The 19791-nt window shown below is 39.5% G+C and overlaps 1 protein-coding gene across 2 annotated transcripts in view; it reads left to right on the top strand.

The window, feature by feature from the left end:
• fstl4 (follistatin-like 4) overlaps positions 1 to 19791 on the top strand; it is a 283334-nt gene that overhangs the window by 216115 nt on the left and 47428 nt on the right. For both annotated transcript variants that reach the window (XM_029518729.1, XM_029518728.1), the window contains exons 5-6: positions 10293 to 10483; positions 14201 to 14321. In XM_029518729.1, the coding sequence (XP_029374589.1) occupies positions 10293 to 10483; positions 14201 to 14321 (312 nt within the window). The remainder of the gene's footprint in view (positions 1 to 10292; positions 10484 to 14200; positions 14322 to 19791) is intronic.

Genomic DNA, 19791 nt, shown 5'->3' with positions numbered 1-19791 from the left:
TCTGTCAAAAGACATCCCTGCAAAATACTTGAAAGTTATGAAATAATTAAGAAATAATTCTTAAGGTAAATGTTCACAGATAGTTCTCAGAAAAAAAAGAAGAAAGCATCGAAATGTTTTGTCTTTGAATAAGAAAGATAGGTTTTCTGCATATATGTATACATCTCTGTCTTCTTTTTTTTTTTCTAGTTTTTTAAATGTCAGTGCTCTGCAGCATTCATCTGTGCATAATGTGCGGGGGGACTGTAACTCGCACCTGCCAATATCGACTGAAACACTGACAATCTCAGGATGCCCTCCATCCTCATTATTTTCCCCATGATGGTTTGTCATTTGAGAAGTGAAGTGTTTTGTGCAATTTTATTCATGTACGCAGAAGGCACAACGCCACAGACATTTATAAGGTTACGATGAGTCAAAACAACCTTTTTAATATTTTTTCCAGCAAAGAAGAGATTTGAATTTTCCTTCATGGATTTGCTATTAAAGTGTCCATGCTTTCTTTCTTTCTTTTTTTTTTTTAGAGCAGCCATAACAACAGGCACTTCTCAACAATTTTCAGAAATTTCCAGGCAGCTGACAGCATTTCTAAAATAAGCTGGTTGGCTTGCCAAAACAGCAGGATGAATTTAGATGTTTAACTATATACTGCAGCGCTTTAGTATTGATAACTGCTAACAATATAGCAAAACTCTTTCTGTGTGACTGAAGTAGAGTAGATCTGCCTCTGCTTCTTGTAGAGGCTTTTTTTTTTTTTTTCTATCAGAGTTACAGCTTTTTATTCAAAGATCATGTGGTTAGTTTGATAAAGGCTTTCATTTGAAGTGCACTTTCCAATATTCTCTTTCCTGACATGTGACAGCCTGGCTGCCACAGTGTTCTTCTTTTTATTTATTTATTTATTTTTTTTTGCAGGTAACATCATACAGAGTTTTACAGTTAAAAACTGAATTTCACTAACTCTACTGACACACATGGCTTCCATCAAAAAAGGTAAATGGTATGTTTTTCACTGTGTATGCCTTTTTTTGACAGGAAAATCTGATCAGTCAAAGCAAACACATCTGACAGTAGTGATAGAAATTCTCTCTTAATAAAAAATCAAGTTTCAGGTTGACTACAGAAATGCTTTGTAGCAGTGGTGTGGTCTACTTTTTCGTAGTGGGTATACTGTTACACTTGCACTCATCAGCAACACCTCATGAACACCAACACACTCACTAATGCATAGACATTTTGAGACTACAGACAACCATGCTAACTTCACTTACCGCGCTCGTTCTCTGTCACCTTATATCGGACAGCCGCCTCACCTGGCTCTTCTCCTGTCGTAGTCATAGGAGGGGAAAGCTTCCCGAAATGTTTCATGTCTCCTTAATGTTTACCGCTCGCTAACTTGACAGGTAGACTGATCAAATTCTGAGAGCGAAACGAATAATCTCGCGGGGTTTTTCAAAGCCGAACAAGTGTGTTGCAGTTGCTTAGCAACAGCTCACAGGCCTCAGGCCACAGGCTACGGAGGCCCCAGACGTCCAAAAGTGAGTAACACAGAAGGGACGAAAGAGTGAAAGTGCAGTCACAAAATGATGTTGTTGCTTATTATCACACATTTTTATGAGGGTGTACGGAAATCACCGACCTTTTCTCGTGGGTATACAGTGTTTACCAGCGTATCACGTGGACTACACCGCTGCTTTGCAGAACTGTTCAGCAATTTTCAGTAAGTATGCTAGATCTTCTGTGATACCAAAATAAGTAAGATATGTTGAGTTCAACAAAAGCAGCTTGAGGTTGTCTTTCTTTCACTGGAGGGCCTCACTTTGTGAGAATTGGTGCAGTGGTAATATTCTTTAAGCATCTTGAGATTAAAAGTATATACTCAAGACCGTAGGTGGTGACTGTGTCATTAATTAAAACTAAATTGTTGGTAAGAGAACAAATGTTCAACATTTGTGAAATTGCTGGTAGCGTCTGAGCAGACTGAACACGGTATGGAGTTGTTAACACAGTTGGATTTGATGACTGAGCAGAGTGCACTGTTCTATTACCTACTGAGACAAGAATAGAGAAAGCTTACTTGCACACTGGGTTTGTCCTGGGAACATTCCTAAGTGCCATTATCCATCTACCTTGGCCCAACAGATTTCAGCTTCATTTCGCACACAATCCATCGGGGTAACAGGACATCCTGTGATTTTATCAGGCTGGGGAGATAAGGGATGATTGTAATGCCATTTCAGAGGAGGGACAGAAGTAGAATGTCAAAATTCAATGCATGTTAGCGGTGGTAGTGGTTATTTGTTTATGTGCACCTTTTTCTTTCAGTTACTTAAAATTGCTCATTCTTTTTTTCTCCCATTTTCCCCACAAGGTCACTGCAGTATTTGGGCAGGGTAATGTTAGATGTTAGTCCAGAGTCTGTCATCATTCGGGCTCAGTCAGGCCACATACAGCCAGAGGCGGCCACTTCCTCTAGTCACCACATCCAGGCAATTTAAAAGCTGTATACTCCTGGGATCGTCAGGCAGTGGCTTGCAGGCCTCAGCAAGAGTTGTGAAGGGCCTGGAGATTACTGTAACTTATGCAGGTGTAGGTGAGGGTGGGGGGGGTGGGGGGGTGAGGGAGGGGTGCTAAAAATGTAATCAACGCTTCAGCTTGTTCCCAGTCTCAATTTATTAGCCGAAGTGATGGCTTGGTAATTATTTTCTTTGGCTAAATCCGCTTCACCTAAGCGGAGGGTACAAGTGCAGCTGTATTTACGGTTTGTCGCTACCTTTGAGGATCTGCCTATTCTTTGTGTTGTCATCATTGACCCTTTACTGACCAAAATCTGCTCTTTGTTTGCTGTGAGAGTCATACAGGTCACCATGTAGGTCATCATGACTCTAGAGGCCAGTTGAGTCTCCATAAGGCAGTAGCCTCCTGCTTTTACAGCCCAAACCGCTTTTCCGGCTCACAGGGGGTGCTGGAGCCAATCCCAGCTCACATTGGGCGAGGTTGAGGTACACCCCGGACAGGTTGCCAGTCCATCACAGGGCCGACACACAGAGACAGAAAGAGACCAACAACCACTCACAGTCACACTCAAACCTACAGAAAATTCTGAGTCGCCAATTAACCCAAACACAATGTCTTTGGACAGTAAATTTTTCCTCAATCATAATATTTGTACCCTTAAAAATAAATCCTGTCAACTTTAATGTCCACTGTTCAAAATATAAAAGTTAAACAAAACATGTGAGATTTCTTTGAACTTTTGCTGAGAAGCAGCTGTGAAGATGCTGTGGAGCGATCTGCAGAGGGCCAGACCAGGAAAACCACAAAAATATGGCTGAGTCGAATTAGCTCAGGAAGGAAGGGAGGAAAAATTATACAGATTAATCCACCAGAAACCAGATAAGCTGCTGGAAGCATTTATTTTAGATTATTGCCGCCAATGGTTTGTATTGTAGTAGTTCTTAAATCTTAAATCCAAGGCTTGACTATCTAACAGAATGTTTACGTGTTCAATAACGACACAAGTTTGTAATTCTTTGTGTGATGTTTGTTTGTTCATTAACTTGTTTATTAGAAATTAATGCAGTGGGTTCACATACTTTTTCTCGCTACTGTGAGTACAATGTGCATTAGATTTGTAACAATATCAAATAAATAGAAAATGATCAGTAATTATTAGGGGTAGGAATCTTTTACTTTCTCTCGATTCGATTCTGATTTTTGGATCTACGATTCAATTCAAAATTGATTTTCATTTGAAAACCGTTTGATTTCTGCTTCAATCTATAGGTGTGCAAAGGATCCTCGTGATCGACTCCAGTCTGCTCTGCAAGACAGAATGACAAATGGAGACATTAAAGTGTCCTTTTCACATTTATTAAGTTTTAAACATTTATCATGCTTAGATGGAATCGTTGCAACTGTTGCATAAAAGCAATATCACACATTGCTTAACTAACAAAAATAAAAGTTAAAACACTTTCTCAGGGTTAAATTTGCGTAAAACGCTAAAAATGGAATTCTCAAAAATTAAAAACCGAAAGATTTAAACGGGGAAAAAATAAAATAGATTTCATAGGGCTCTAGGTAAAAACAAAAATTTGTCCAAATATTTGCCTTCATCGAGGGTGGGGCCGGTTGAATCTCTTTCCTCCATTATTGTAGTTTCCTCTTTGTTTTGGTGTTTACCACGCATCCACATGTTCCTGAACTGGCTACGTGGTGACGTCAGGACGTCCCGTAGACAGCCTGCAGATTTTTATTTATTTATTTTTTAAATCGATTTTGGGACATTTTAAATCGATTCTGAATCGTAGTAAAGGAGAATCATGATTCTTAAATTAATAGATTTTTTTGTCACAATCCCAGTAGTTATATATATTCTGGTGACATTATTAACATTGATAATATCCAGTTGCAGTGTTCAGTTTTACTACAATAAGCGTTTAATTGATCTGCTGGTAAATTCTACTTTTCTTCACAGTGACAGGACGCTGTTGGGAGTTCAGGATGTGAATGTGAAAGAGAGTTGGCTCTGGAAGCGTGAGGAAATGATACAGGGCTGATGTGTACAGTGCTGATATGCACTTTGAGAAGCCAGTTGAAGAAGATTTGGGCTGCAAACAGACACGGACCGAATACTACCAGACTATTTCTGCTTCACTGCTGTGCCAATAACTTCAGTGTTGCAATGGGTTTCTCATTTAGTCGGTGCCAACCTGCGCACACTCTGATAAGGCTTCGTGAGCACACACAGTGATCCACTCTACTCAATGTATGGTGAAGCAAACTGGCAGACAGCTTTCCTGCACTTGGGATATCTAGAAGCGTCAGCGGGGGTTATGTATTAGCCGGAAATCGTGGGTGTCACTTAAAACTATGCAGGAATCATCACTTTTTACTGCTTTTGATATGAGATTATTTCCCACACTGCCGTTAATAAACTCCCCAAGAACAGTCCCGTATTCAAAAAGCCAAGATTTACTTTAACGCCCCAGTCTGACCACAATGTGCCATTCGGGGTCTGTCGTGACACCTCGCAGCTGATCCTGTTGGCTGACTTTCAGACAGTCGGCGCACAGTTCACACTCCTACTTCTCTGAAGGTCCAGGATGTTGCTGCTGCTGCTGCTGCAAAATTCTTCCACCGTCTTTGAACATGCATTCTGCGCAGACTGATTTTGGCAAATGGTTGGGTTTGTGCCATGGTTTCATATTCATAGAAAATATATGTCTTTGGAATTTTTATTGTGCTTCCTGCAGAATACCTCGCATGCTGCTTGGATTCATTCCAAAGGAGCATTAAACTGTCTGTCAACCGTAGTATGCAGTAATAAGTGCTGCTACAATCTACTATTCTCTCTGCTGCGTACATTTGCTACTGAACTTCAGTGACTCAGAAAAATGCAGTGATTCATTTATCCCTCGTGTAGAATTAAGCCACCACCCAAGAGAATGCTGATAATAGTCTGTCAAAAATACAGACTCAAGTCTGTCTGTCTGTATTTTTGACTCAGAGTCAAAAATACAGTTAATTGCATCACAATTGAGAAAAGCAGCAGAACCTTACACTTGATGAGCTATATATGAAACTATAAATATATTAATCGTTATTAATCTCAGCTAAAGTACGTTCTTATTTGCTAAGTGTCTTTTTCACGCCTTCATAGAAAGGATGTAAAATTATATACATTTAATTCTTAGTTGATCATACTGGAACTTGACTATGATTAAAGAAATTTAAGTGCTTTCAGTCACAGCAGCCTCAGGAAAAAAGCTGGACAGACAATGAAGCACACAGTAAGCCGTTTTAAACAGCTGCCAACAGCGATTATGCAATATGAAGCTCTCCACTGACTTGTCTCACCCTTCCAAGATTGGCTCAGCTCTCTTAGACCTTGTTGCCCTCAGGAGCAAAGAGTGTCCATCATATTCATAATTATCTGGAAGGGAGGTCCATCACCATTGTATATTAGCAGCACACAGACAGCATGACAGTAAATAATCCCATCACTTCAGCCAGAGGAGGTCAGGCAGACATAAATTTAACATGGAGCACTTTTACATCCTGGAGGGCAGCGCAGTGAGGTTTCATCATCTGAAGGATTGCTGTCTTCGATTTCCCTTCCTCTCTCTCTGTCTTTTAGCTGGTGCCAAGAACTCATGCAGGTGCAGGAGAAATGTTTAGCATTGTTGATTCATTCAAATCTGAATGACTTTGGATCTATGACTGTTTTGAACTGCCTGAATTTCTCCTCTGAAATTGTCAATACAGAGCTACCAAGCAACGCTTGAAGTAGACAAGCGACAAATCTGTTTTGAAGGCTTCCCAGCACCATGACCACCTCTGCTAGGAAGAAATCATTTTCCCACGTCAGAACTGGATGATTGGTTGTGAGGAAGTATATTTAAATTTTTTATGATTTGAAAAAAACATGAACATTTTCTGGTTCTTTCAAGTTTTGAAGGCTTTTTTTGATTTTACAGATTTTAATTGAAAATACCCTCAAACCCTTTACAAGGAGAGGAGAACTGTAAAATGCTGTTCACCTGGATGAAATGTTTGTGATGTATTCTGTTACCATTTATCATCGAAAAAGGACCTGCTGCAGTGTGCAAAGCTCTGAAAATAGTTTGTAAATGAGCTGTTGGTTATTCCACAATCGCCCATAAAAGGTTAAAATACAGTGCAAATTGGATTTTAAGATATTGGTTGATGCAGATGTTAGATTTGCTTCTTCAAAAACCTCCATAAGAACTTGACAACAAGAATTATTTTCTCTCGTTGATCCAAACTACAACTTTAGAGAACAAGGTAAGATTTGGACTTCATTTAGTCAAACATAGCAGAATTTATCCTATGCAGAATCAGTGGTTACACATTAGTGGTTAATTTAAATGTTTCCCCAACCTGTCACATCTCTGTTTTTATTGCACTTTTTAAATTTCATACCTTCCAGAGAATCATTCAATGCCGGACTTTTTGTCCTCTCAGTCGGTTCGTCCACCCCCAGCATGACAGGGACATTCTTCTCTGGCGCTTTGTTTATTTTCCACCACCTGACATTTACAAAGTGTGAGCTCAGAGGATGCTTTGAGCAGCAGAGAGGAGCTCCATCTCCGGGACATTGGGCGTCCATGGTGCGAGCAGCTTCGGATCACTCACTTAAGCAGCTAACATTTCAAACGGGCAATAAAGAGAGTCCCAGTCCCTCTAGAACAATAAAGTAGTGTTAGAGTCAAGGGTGGATGCACCGTAATACAGACAGATATTTCTCTGCCACTGCCGCAGCTGCTGCACTCAGCAGAATGAGAATCAAAGGGCATTCACTTCAGCAAAGATTCGCTCTAACATCGAGGTGTAACACTGAGGATTAGTTAGAAAAGTACCTGGGGCGATAACAAGGTCATTCACTTCAGTCATTAAATTAATTTAATAAGTCTCTGCCAGTTTAGCAACATGGCTTGAATATGCTTCCTCTCACACAAGTTCTTTTTAAATTTCCTTTATAATGTCCATTTTTATGCACGTAACACAGTAGAATATCCTCTCACGTGTCTTTTCATAATACATATAATTTTTTTTCCCTCTGAATAGATATTTGCAGGGCCAGAATAAATCTGAGCAAAGAGAGGATTGTTCTCGCTATATATTTCTGTCCTTCCAGAACGGGGGCACGGATGACATTTAGGTGATGATCCCTCATGTCTGATCCTTCTCACGCCTCATCCCCCTCGCAGGAATAACATTGAACAGGGATTTAGCTGAGACCTTGACTTGACTGCTTGCTTGTGGAAAAGTGTGCACAGAGTCTTTGTGGGCTGTGCGAGTCTTTGTGTTGTAATGAGCAACACGGGTTGGTCAGTGTTGCGGCGTGCAAGTCGTTAACAACGAAGATTTTCCTCCCTTGACGGTTTCTTGTTTATTTGTTTGTTCTTTTTTATTTCTTTTTTTTTTTTCTTTTTCTTTTTTTTTTTTTTTTTTTTTTTGGCATTGACGTCGACCAACCAAACAAAATGTTCCAGCTCTTTGAAAGCTGTAAAATCTGATGACTACAACTTGGTGGACCTCATAACCGAAACTCAAGGAGCTCCACTCTCATAATTTTATATGTGCTGTCACTTTCAAATCAAATCAAATTTTATTTATATAGCGCCAAATAGTAACAAAGTCACCTCAAGGCACTACAGATATACTTTACAGTGAGCGATACAGGGCTTCTTTCCAGCCCTAAGCTGTAACACTGAACAATAACTCACTCACTGTCAGACAGACAGAAAGAACTTTGAATTCTCCACTTTATAGTTCCGTTTATAACTCTGGTCCAGGTCCTCCTGTCACTTTATACCTTCAGAGTTTATTTGTACCTTCAAACTTTTTGTTTTATTGATTGAATTATTTATCTTACATGAACACGTCTTGCAGTCTTTTTTCACATTCATTCGCCTCCGTTAGCATTTTCTCTTGCTATTATCGCACATTTACCTGTACAAATGGACATGTGTACATAGGTGGGCGTCTTTCTCCTCTTCAACATTTTATTCTTTTTGAAGCACTGAACAGAAGTATACACTTTTGTATCAAATGTGTATTAATCCACAGCTCAAAGCAAACGTCATTTTGAGAGACATTTGTTAAAAACAGTTTGGCAGCTGCCACCTGGCTGAATAGTGTGTTTTGTTTGTGTGTGTTATGTTTTGACCCCTTTTTCACGTCTTTAGGACCATTGTGCTTGAGGAGCGTTGACAATAGTTCAGAAGTTGTTTATTGGTGTTGGCTTCTGTCTTTTTATGTTGACAGTAAAGAAATGGTGAATTATTGCCTTTGTGCTATAAGATACCTGCAATGTCGGCTAGGAGCTTGAACCCAGACATCTCACCATCTTCACACCTGAACAACAAAGTCGGTTGTTTTTCGTTTGCTTCCAAAAGGACTCAGAGAAGTTCATAAGCGTTCCCTGAGGTTAAAGTCTGGTGTTGTACAGACAGCTAAAATCACATTGCTAAGGGAAGGTGAGCCATCACCCTGACGGCAGCATCCATTGAAACACCTCTAGCAGATTTTGTTTATTTATTTTATTTTTTATTTTTTCAAAATAAAATAATTTCAAAGTTTCAAGCTGGATGCCATTTTTATACACAGACAGTTTGTGTAACAGAGCAGGCCATATTCTCTGATAACTTGCTTCTTGTCCTGTTTTCAACCACTTTGGTGAGATTCTTCAGTATCTCTAGTGACTTAGCCATGGGTCACCCTGAGCTTTCCTTTAAGATGGGACATTTTACACAACAGGAAACACTTTCTGTGAGGATTTGCATAAGCATAAAAATATGTGCATCTTTAATGGATGTATGTATTTTAACATGGAGTGCCCCAGCAGGAGACATTGTCTTCCTCCTGTGGCCTCGCTGACTTTGCTACAGTGACAGTTTTGCTAACAACTGTAAATATACTTTGGCTGGGCTCCCCACTGAGATTAGTTAAGAGATGCTGAGAGTAAACTTTTAGTCTTTCTTTTGGGTAAGTCATTTCCCCTCATTTTGCATTTGCTAGCTTTTCATAGTTGTGAAGTTGTTGGAGGAAATGCCAATAAGGTCAATTCACCTTAGATGTTACCTGATTATTTATTCACCAAGATTTTTTCCAGATTTTCTTTCGTAATCGCCATCTTTTATGACTTGTACAGATGTATCACCACATCTCACCGTCCGACCAACGTTTCATATTGTCATTTAGCTCAAGTGATACTGAAGAGAAAAGGAAAAGGAAACCTTGTCCTCTCGTTCTCTGCCATGTGCTTATTTGTATTCCCTCTCCCTATTAGTCTCACATGCTGCACAGCATGTGAAACTTGTTTTGCATAAATATTGATTTCTAGTGTGAAGAATAAATGTCGATTGCTGCCTGTGATTAATTTATTGTCTCTCATTTCCTCTGTGCGTTCTCATCAGGCAGAACCTAGCCTGCCCATTGCTCTAATCCCACAGCAAAGAAGGACAAGAACCTTGAGAGTGTCTAAATGAGGATATTTACCTTTTGTTTTCATGTGGATTCAAGGATTACTTGTAATTAATTGCCCCCCCCCATTGAAAAACAAACTACGCAAACAAAAACACTCAAATGCATCCACACAAACACACACATTGTTTACTCCCTTGTCATCTTTTCCTCACTTCTTGCTCAAAACACACACACGATAAAATTGACTCTACAGCCTCAATCCAAAAGGATAAAATTTGTATAATTGAGGTTAATCAAATGTCTTTTCTTCCATATCTGTGTGTTTGCTCTCGCAGTCAATGCCTGCACCATGTCAGAGTACAACAAGCTAAAGAGCATGCTGCTAGATATGCAGCCCAAAGTGCTGAAGACTGGAGAGCAGAATCAGCAGAGAGACATGGAGGAGAAGAGGGCGCTGGTGGACACCATGTTCAAATACCTCGATGTGAACGAGGACAGCCGGCTAGTCAGCGACGAGCTGGAGAGGGTGAGTGTGGAGCTGACGTGGCGTTAAAAACAAGATAAACGTACAGTATGAATGGGCAGAAATCTCATTTAAATATCATATAAACAGGAGAGCGCTTTGCATAGATTATATAGTGCTGCGCAAACTTCTGGGCAGTTGATGTTGAGGGAGGCGTGCAATCGCTCCCAAATTCATCCTGCAGCATGACGATGCATGACACCACACCGAGCATCCGAAAAAACCTTTCTCAGCCACAACAAGAACAAGGAGTTCTGCAACTGATGATATGGTGCCCAACGCGTCTCCTGTAGCTGAGACAGCATAAATCCACAGAAGAGCTGTGGCAGATATAAGATGCTTCCAAAAACAAAACACCTGCTTACTGCCCGGAAGACTGTGGAAGACAAAATCATTCTGATCATTTTTGTTCAGTGCACTTTGTATGATGTTTATTTATTCATTGATTGAAATATTTTGAAAGCATCTTCACACTTCACTGTGCCTGAAACGTAAACACAGCAGTGTTTACAGAAGATTGTTGGATGTATTTATTAAAATACGAAGAAATTTTTCTGAATTTTAGAACATTTGGCACCAAATAAATTCAACCCTCGTTCCAGACATTTCTGCTATTGAAGCTTAAAAATACCTATCAGCATATCACTGTGATATCAGGGGGAAAAATTCTTTAAATTACAATTGCTCTTATATTTAATGAGCTCTTTTATGCTTCAAATATGAGTCAACCTCTTCACAGCGGTTTGTTTGTTTTTTTTCATTGATTCAAGGTTGTTGTTTTTTTTTATTATTATTATTTTGTGCGTTGCCCCTTTAGTTATTAGTTATTATAAGATGTTGACAACCCTGTGGTGAAACCATAAAGTGGAGTGAGTAATGTGTGGCTTGAGCATGTAATCATTGTATTTTACAAACAAAAATGTCTTTTTTTGGTTTTGTTTTCTTTTTATCAGGATGCGAAACAGTTGGGGAACTATGGAGAGGTTTGGCATTGATGTCTGCCGTATAAAGAAATGAAATTATTGTGGGTGTCTTCTGATATCGGTGATGAGTGCTAATTAGACTTTGGCCAGACTGCAGTGAGCCATGTTGTAGTCACTACAACAGGAAGAGTTGTCACGTACTTTACACCCTTAATGTTTAATATTTTAATTGTGCTGTAGCTTTCTTATTATGTAGAAATTCAAAGAGGTTGGACGCCAAAGGAAAGCTAATTTGAAGTGCAACTAAATATAGTCCCAAAAATGCTACAGTAATTAATCTCTTGTCATATTACTGTGGTTGTAAGTGACAACACACTTTGTTCCATTTTATAATTAAAAATATTGAGTGATTTTTGGCCTAGTTCTAGCAGGAGAAATAAATATTAAACTCTCTCTGTCTGGCAGAAATGCATTAAAGATCCAAGAAAAGATTGTGATCAATCACAGCTGGCAATTACTAATGCTGTTGTGTTACCAGGAGGTCGCTAGATAAGACATTATTATTCAGTAGGAATTCATAAATTCACCAAGATAATGCTTTTAAGAATCAAAGGAATTCACAGATAAATCGGAGTCATCCGTCCAGACGGCTTCCAGTTGGAGATGTGTCAAGTGCCACAGATGAGTTCAGAGGGTGAAGTCCTGTACTTTGAAATGTATTATTTAAAATACCCAAGGACAGATTAGTGTGAGACAGTCAACACATGGCTGCAGACTGCTGTAGGCGATCACAGGAGAAGAAAAGTTTGTCAGATCCCTTAATCTGCTGTGTCCCATGTGCAGCGCTATATAGAATCAATTGGAGGAGATGAACACACACAGGGGCTAAATTTTACAGCAGGAAATCATAGCTCAAGGAAGTAAATATGGGGCTTACTTCATAATTTTCTTAACACAGCTCTCAAACTTTTTTAGCCATGTCCTCCCTCAGAAGCTGAAGAGTTCACACCATCCCATGGCCTGATCTTTATTCGGATTTAGACTTTGAGGAATCTCAAAAAATAAATTAATAAATTCTGCTTTGTTTGCGACATTATCGGCAGCACAAGAGGAAACATTATTACATCTTATTGTATCTGAAGTGATTATTTATTAATGCTATACAGTAGAGAACCAATGGTGACCTACTCGTATTGGGTGAGTAAAATCTAATAAAGCCCTGCTGTCTGCCTGCAAAGGCCACATTGATCCAGCTTCTGGCTTGGAGTCGTTTTCCTGTTGCAATTTCAGTTTTGTTTATTGAATAAATAATAACCTAAATATTAATTGTGAAAAGGCAAGTGTCTTTAGCCTCAAGTCTTAGTTGGTGAGTGGATGAATAAACCTGACTGTAAACTCATAAATATAAAATTAATCATCAGCTTGACATAAAATTATGTCTACCTGAAAGTAAAACAAAGAATTTATTAAAAGCACAAATCCCTTCATGATTGCTGACGGGAAAGTATCCCCCAATTTCCTAAAAGCACATTAGCTGTTAATGCTCCTTTTTCATTATCTCTTGTGTACACATAGTTTGTCGATGGATTAAATTACTTCTCCTTTTTGTGACTTGGCCAAGTGTGTTTCCCTTGATTGACAATTACTAGTATATAAGTACATAAAATAAGTAAGTAAGTAAACACAGAAGCTTCTAGTATGCTCTGCATTTTTTTTCTCACCACATTAGAGATAGTTTCACTGAAATGTCTGTTATATAGTGCTAAGTGCGTATTTACAGATAACTTCTTTTAAAGATTAAATGTAATTTTTGAGTCGAAACAGAGTTTTACTGTTTATCTCCATAAACCTCCTGAGCATCACCTATTCAAAAAATGGCTCCTGAGGCAACGATGCACAGCGGAAAACAGGGTTTGTAAATGACAAACATTGGAAGGGAGGCTAGTGCGTCATCCCACGGGAGCTTCTCTGAATTAACTTAAGTGCAGTGTGTGCAGGTCTAAGCAGCAAGACGGAGGTATTCCGAAAATGAAAAGTCATCTGATTTAGCACTCAAGCAACAGATTATGACAACAGGTTGTGATCACTCAGAATGAACCGGTTACTGTGATTCAGGTGTTTATGCACATGTGGTGGTTATTTCTGAAGAAAATTTTATTCTATTTGTTGGTAGAATGAAAAGCTCAAGTTAGACATAATGTTTGTAATGCTAATTATATTCACTCAGGCAATTCACTTCTACAGCTGTTGCCAGGAACTCATCGATCACTTTTTGTTCCACTTGGAGCAGCAAAATTTGAAAGCTTCCATGAGAATAATGTATTATTTTGTAGAAAAAGAGACTTGCAATAAACTAATTTAGGTAACACACAATAAAATACAGGGTGTAAGGACAGAATGTATAATTTTAATTTTAACAGGGAGATTCCTTTGATTCGTCACATTGGGTTATTTAGGCTGAGTACAGCTGTTGATATTCACAGGTAGCTCTAAAGCTATGCTATTAGGAATGATAGAAATGAAAAATGAAATGTTAAACGAGTATGGCATCGCCAGAAGGTCAGCTTTACATTTAAACTGAATGTGTGCATAATGTAGCTCCAGCCAACAGATGATGGCTTCAAGTAAAAGAAAAAGAAAAAGAGGGAGGCAAAAGAGAAATGATAAGTTAAGGCTGCGATAAGGTGTGTGATAACAGCCCCCATCGCTGTATGTTGCCTTGTACTTTTATTTATCTATTTGAAGGGCGGCATAACTTTTGTTCAGATGTAACACACTTTGTGTTTGTTTGCGTTAGATCTCCATGAAGGAGCACCTGGAGGACAGCCTGTTGCAGTGCACCATGCAGGACCTGCTGCGTTACGACGACTACAACAACGACGGACACCTCAGCCTGCACGAGTTCTACACGGCTTTCCGTAAGTTTGTTTCTCTGCCCATGCTTTGCCTTTTCGTGTCAGTTTACCTGCTTACTGTTGTCATTTTTTCCTGAAAACAAAGTTTGCCGACTTTTAACTCAAACCTTCTGCTGATAACCTAAGCCGGTTTATTGACCTGATATGTGTTGGCTTTCTTAATGCTTAAATATGTGCCCAGTGCTTTCAAAACGTGCTCACTATTTCGAGGCTGCAGACCTACCAGACGGTCACAATCTCTGGATCAGGAGAAAAGTATCTCAGCCACAGATAAATTGCTAAATACACACCAGCACATGTGCCCAGTTTTTGTGATTATAGCAACTACAGCAGCCATAATAGTCTTTGGGGCTTCACCTGATCGGCAGCTGAGAGCACTGGCACATTTCACCTTATTAAGACCAATAATCAAAATTACACTCTTAACGTTACTTTAGCATTGCCGTCAAAATTTCTGGATGTCATGGCAACCTACTGCTTCTCCTCTTTCCAAACTTTGACTGCTCTGTGACCTGCATTACGCTTCACACTCTAGTGAAATAACCTAGATCTGAACCCATAACAGTGATAAAATCTGATGAAGTTGGTGAATCCAGCAGTCAGCTGTGGCAGGTGGCCATTCCCATGACTCTACCTTTAGCCCGAGAAGGCCCATTAAGCCTCAGCACTTATTTAGCCAGCTAATGACTGGCTTTAGTGGGAACCATCATGCTATTACTTGGTTATAGTCCCTTCACCTTCCAGATGGGTGCTGAGCGGTTCTCTCCCATTTGCCTATAAGCCTGCCTGCAGGTTGCGGGACAAGTTGTCAATGCACTTTATGTTTGACAAGCAGTTGAAATAGGGGTTTGGGAACAATAAAACTAGCTACTGATCATATGATGCTCAAGGTTAACTGGTGGGATGCAGAAAGACAACATCGAGGGAGAGTAATTAATTTTGAGTGGCGCATCTGGTGTTCTGGATAATGTTGATGGTACTGAATTGTGCAAGATTGCATGATTGCATGTGTGTGTGTGTGTATAACTGCAGGTGAGTCTGTATTGCGTATTTTTTGGGATCCAATCAGTGCATCCCCAGTGAGCTGTCTGGGAACGCTAGGAGCCAGGAATCACAGGTGTGTTTAGTTGGGTGGAAACTCACAATATGGAGGTGGGCTTGTAAAATAAAAGGTTTAATACGCCTAAATCGTGTGAGAAAAGTTCTTATTTTTTATTTTTTCCCCATGGTTTTAGCTAGTTGTCTGACCTCATTTGAAATACATCTTTGGTGGTGTTTATAACTCGAGTACAGCAGGGGGAAGTGTGTTCAACATTTCTCCTGAAGTTTTCATGGTACTGTATTTCTTTGTTGATTTTTTTGTTATTATTATTTTTTATTTTTGGGGGGGTAGTGTGACAATAAAAACCTTTTAGCCATTTCTCAAGAAGTTTCATTCTAACTCCCATGGCCACTGAACTTGTGCTGTTAAGAAACACTGATTGTTGTTTTGCCCCCACTGCTGGCTTTGCTTTATTTAATGTTCAGACCTTGAAAAGCACAAAGCTTTTCGAGACTTCATGCTGTTCCCTACTAGGTACGTTTTTTTTTTGTTTTTTTTTGTAACAGAAATTGAATGCAGGGAATATGCTTGGGGAATACACTGGAAACAATTATTTATTGTTATTATTATTTACTTTTACCTTTTGGGGGGTGATTCTACCCCTTTCCAAGCTGTTTTCACACCTTTGGTTTCACTATTGGGTATTATTGAGGGTATCTCAGAGATTACTGTTAATAACTGCGGGATGACAATCACCTTTATATTTCTGTTTCTGGCATTTAGAAGTCATTCTGGCCTGTCGTGCTACAGGCACGTCTTTTTCTGGTTGTTTACTTATCAGTCTATTCATTTCTCTTAATGCAGTGTCTAAGTAATGGTATCAGAGTATGTCGTCAGAGTTGGCCCAAAAAGTTCAGCGAGACTTAACGGTGAACCGATGATATTCTGGTGGTTAAAAGGTTAAGCTTAATTAAGCTGGTCAAAGGTCGAGCTCTGTGTCGCATAACAGAACTTCTTTTGAGCCATCCTGACAAATCATGACAAAATTTCACACAAAGATTTCATATTTCGTATGACACCTGGTAAACAGGCATGTGAGCAGAAGCTCAGCTGAAGTTGGAGGAATAAACTGTGAGGCAACCGTTATGGTTTCTATAATAATCATCTTCATTATTCTATTCATTCATCCCAAGTGTTAAAAATAAACACATATATTGCACTTGTCAGAGGTCGGTGACTTTACAGTTGCATTCACAATTCTCAGAATAAAGTATCTCAGAATTTTCTCCACCTTTTGTTCAGCATTTTTGACAAATGTAAATTTTAGCACAATATTGACAGCTTCAGATTGTTTATTCTGTTTGTCCAAAAGTCGTAGGGGGAGAACTTCAAATGAACGACAGAAAGAAAATTTGGCATTTCTAGATGCTGACATGTAGTGCAGTAAAGCCAAAAACCTCTTGTTCTGTGCTACAGCAAAAGTGAATAATCAACCTTTTCTTTTCCAGAGAGCATATTGCAGGACAGAGATGAGGCCGTAATGGCTTGAAATCAGCTCTGTGGTTTCCTCATGGTGTGTGGTTTCACTTGTTTCTGTTTCCCAACATTTATTGTAGTGTGAAGTTGTGTGGGAGTGGAAACATTGCGCACAAGCTCTTTGTATCCAAATTACAACCACCGCACACAGTAATATTACAGTAATACACGTGCAGGAATTCACCTCACAGACATTGGCCCAGATGCCTGCAGATGAAATACACACAGGCACACAAGGTCAGAGCTCCTGTCATGGGTACAGGTGTTATATATCAAGTAGCCCAGGGGTGAGAGATGGGCTGTGTGTGCATTATGTATGATGAGAAACCTTATGTAAACCTAATGTCTGAGATAGCCGCGCTGCACTTAACAACACTGGCTTGCTTTCAGTATCTGCAGTTTGTGCATGCATTCAGTGCATAGTTCGCTAGCACATCACTTGTCATGGTGGCCACGAAGTCAAGGTTGCTGGTGGACTTGGAAAGTAGCACAGAGTGAATTCAGACAGAGACAGTGGAATGGCTTAGCGCTGTTGCATTATTGGCTGTTAGGCCTTAAACTAGAGGTCTCAGTGTGATTATGGCCGAAAACTTTTAAAAGTTGTCTTTACTTAAAAGTAGAAACTTTGGGACTGTTGGAGACCCTCTACACCCTGCAGTGATCAGCATGAGAGCAACACAGCAAAGATAAACAATTATGCTCATGAATTTAAACTAATGCCCAGGAGCGATGCTCCTTTGTCAGCACTGGCTTGCTTATTTACAAAATTTTCATGAATGACCCTGGGTCGACAAGTCAGCAAATTGGGAGCATAACCGAAGAGCAAAAGAAGAAAAGACCAGACAAAAGGTGACAGAAGTTAAGGAGCAGCAGCAGAAAGACAGCAGGATTCTTTTTGAGGGAGATGAGAAGAAAACGAAACGGGAAAAATGGATGACTTTTTTCTTGATTCTGTTTTTCTTAATCTTTCTGGTTTTTGGCCATTACCACATTTGGCATCGCAATCTGAAAAGTTTGTGATTAGAATCTTTATATTGTACCTGGAAGTTATCACCTACTGCCTTTTCAATGGTTATATATCTAATCAATAGATATATTTCATCTGTTATCCATATAATTTATCCATGCAAGGCCACAGGCAGGCCTGAGCTAATCCCAGCTAACACTGGGCGAGGGAGGGTAACACTCTAGGCCAGTTGTAGGACTCGCATAAAAACACATACAGGAGCAATAACTAAAACACTCACACTCAGATCTACAGGCAGCTTAGAGTCACAGATTATCCTAAGCCTGCATGTCTTTGGACTGTGGGGGGAGGCTGGAGGACCCAGAGGGAACCCAGCAAGGCACAGGGAGAACATGGCATCCCCACACAGAAAGGCCCCAGGTTCATTTTCACGATATCAAAAGAGATAAGATATTTAAGTTTGCTTATTGGACATAATATGAATATAATTAATGGAAGCATTAGCTGTAAAGGTGAGAAGTAAAGGTGTGAAGACTTATTTTCTCATTCATTACACACAGTTGGATTAATTAGGACCAGGCTAGTTTCCTCTTAGTCAAATCGTTCTCCATCTTTTTTATTCCTTTCAAGCTTGGTCACATTTTTCTCCATAGTCGTCCTCCAGTCTATTTGTTTTCTATGACTCCAGTTAATTGTTGAATTATATGGAGGCGCTGAGCTGCACTGTTGGGGCAGCTCAGCATGTCTGTCTAATTAATCAAAAAGACAAACTAGCAGAGATGGAACAGAGGAAGCCTGTGAGGAGGAAAAGAGTGGCTGAAATGGAGGAAGAAGAGATAAGTGAGTGTTGTCTAAAGAGGAAGGGATTCTGAGAAAGGTGAGGGGGAGGAGATTAAAAAGACAGAAGAGGATATCCTTATTCCTTCTATAGGGAAAAACACAGCAGGACAGATTAAATTACGAATTACAGAAAGTGGAAATTGAAAAAAGTAAGAGAGAATGGTTCAGAAAAAGCTGATGTTTTATGTGAATGAGTAAGCGTTGTTTTTGTAAGAGCAAGAAGTGCAGTTTAAAAAATTCAAGTCAATTCAAGAGAGTTCATTTACCCAATTTGCATAATCATTTAAAAATATGAAATAACAGTAATGAGCATGAACAGGTACAAGGGCACGACATTTAGACTTCAAATAGCGATATAGAATAGAAGTGTAGAAGTATAACAATTGCAAAGTAATCCCATCTTATCATCTGTGGACAAACAAATTATTTCATTCAAATGTGGTATTTAAAGTCAAGTAGACACATAATAATAGACAAAATTCTAATTATAAATGAAACCGACAGGGACATGTGTTTTCATTGTGCGAGCATGATCTCTGCCTGTTGGACAGTAGTGGAAATGCTCAGAGACACCCAGGTTCAAACATCCATGTCCATCAATACGTACGGTACGCTTACAAACAGAAATGGATTGATTGGATGGAGGTGGATCACCTCTGAGTGGTGGTATTCACCGTTGCTATGGTGAGTGGATGAAACTAGTACTCAAACAATCTATTTATTAATTGCAAACATTTTAATGAACACTTTCCGAATTCCATAGGATTACACTGTGTACTCCAAGAAATGCAGAAGGTGTGTTGTGTTAGGGTGAAATAGTTCCCTGCTGGGCCCTGCTCCCCTTCTGGACCGTCTAAGTATCCAGTGAACCTCTAAGTATCCTGATCAGTGAACCTGATTCCTCTGCAGAAAGATAACATCTTTGCCCGGCAGCTCTCATCAAGGTTTGATCTTTCACGTTACTCAAGTTTGTCCTTAATCTGCACGAATGATCTTGCTGAGATCAGATATCACTTTTACAACGGGGCCTGTTGTTCTCTGACAGCCAAGTGGGTGAGAGACCTCCAGCTAAGCTCTTAACAACAAAG

Source organism: Echeneis naucrates, chromosome 14 (genome assembly GCF_900963305.1).
Source record: "Echeneis naucrates chromosome 14, fEcheNa1.1, whole genome shotgun sequence".
Classification (NCBI taxonomy): domain Eukaryota; kingdom Metazoa; phylum Chordata; class Actinopteri; order Carangiformes; family Echeneidae; genus Echeneis; species Echeneis naucrates.
This window is presented reverse-complemented; position numbering and strand designations above follow the sequence as displayed.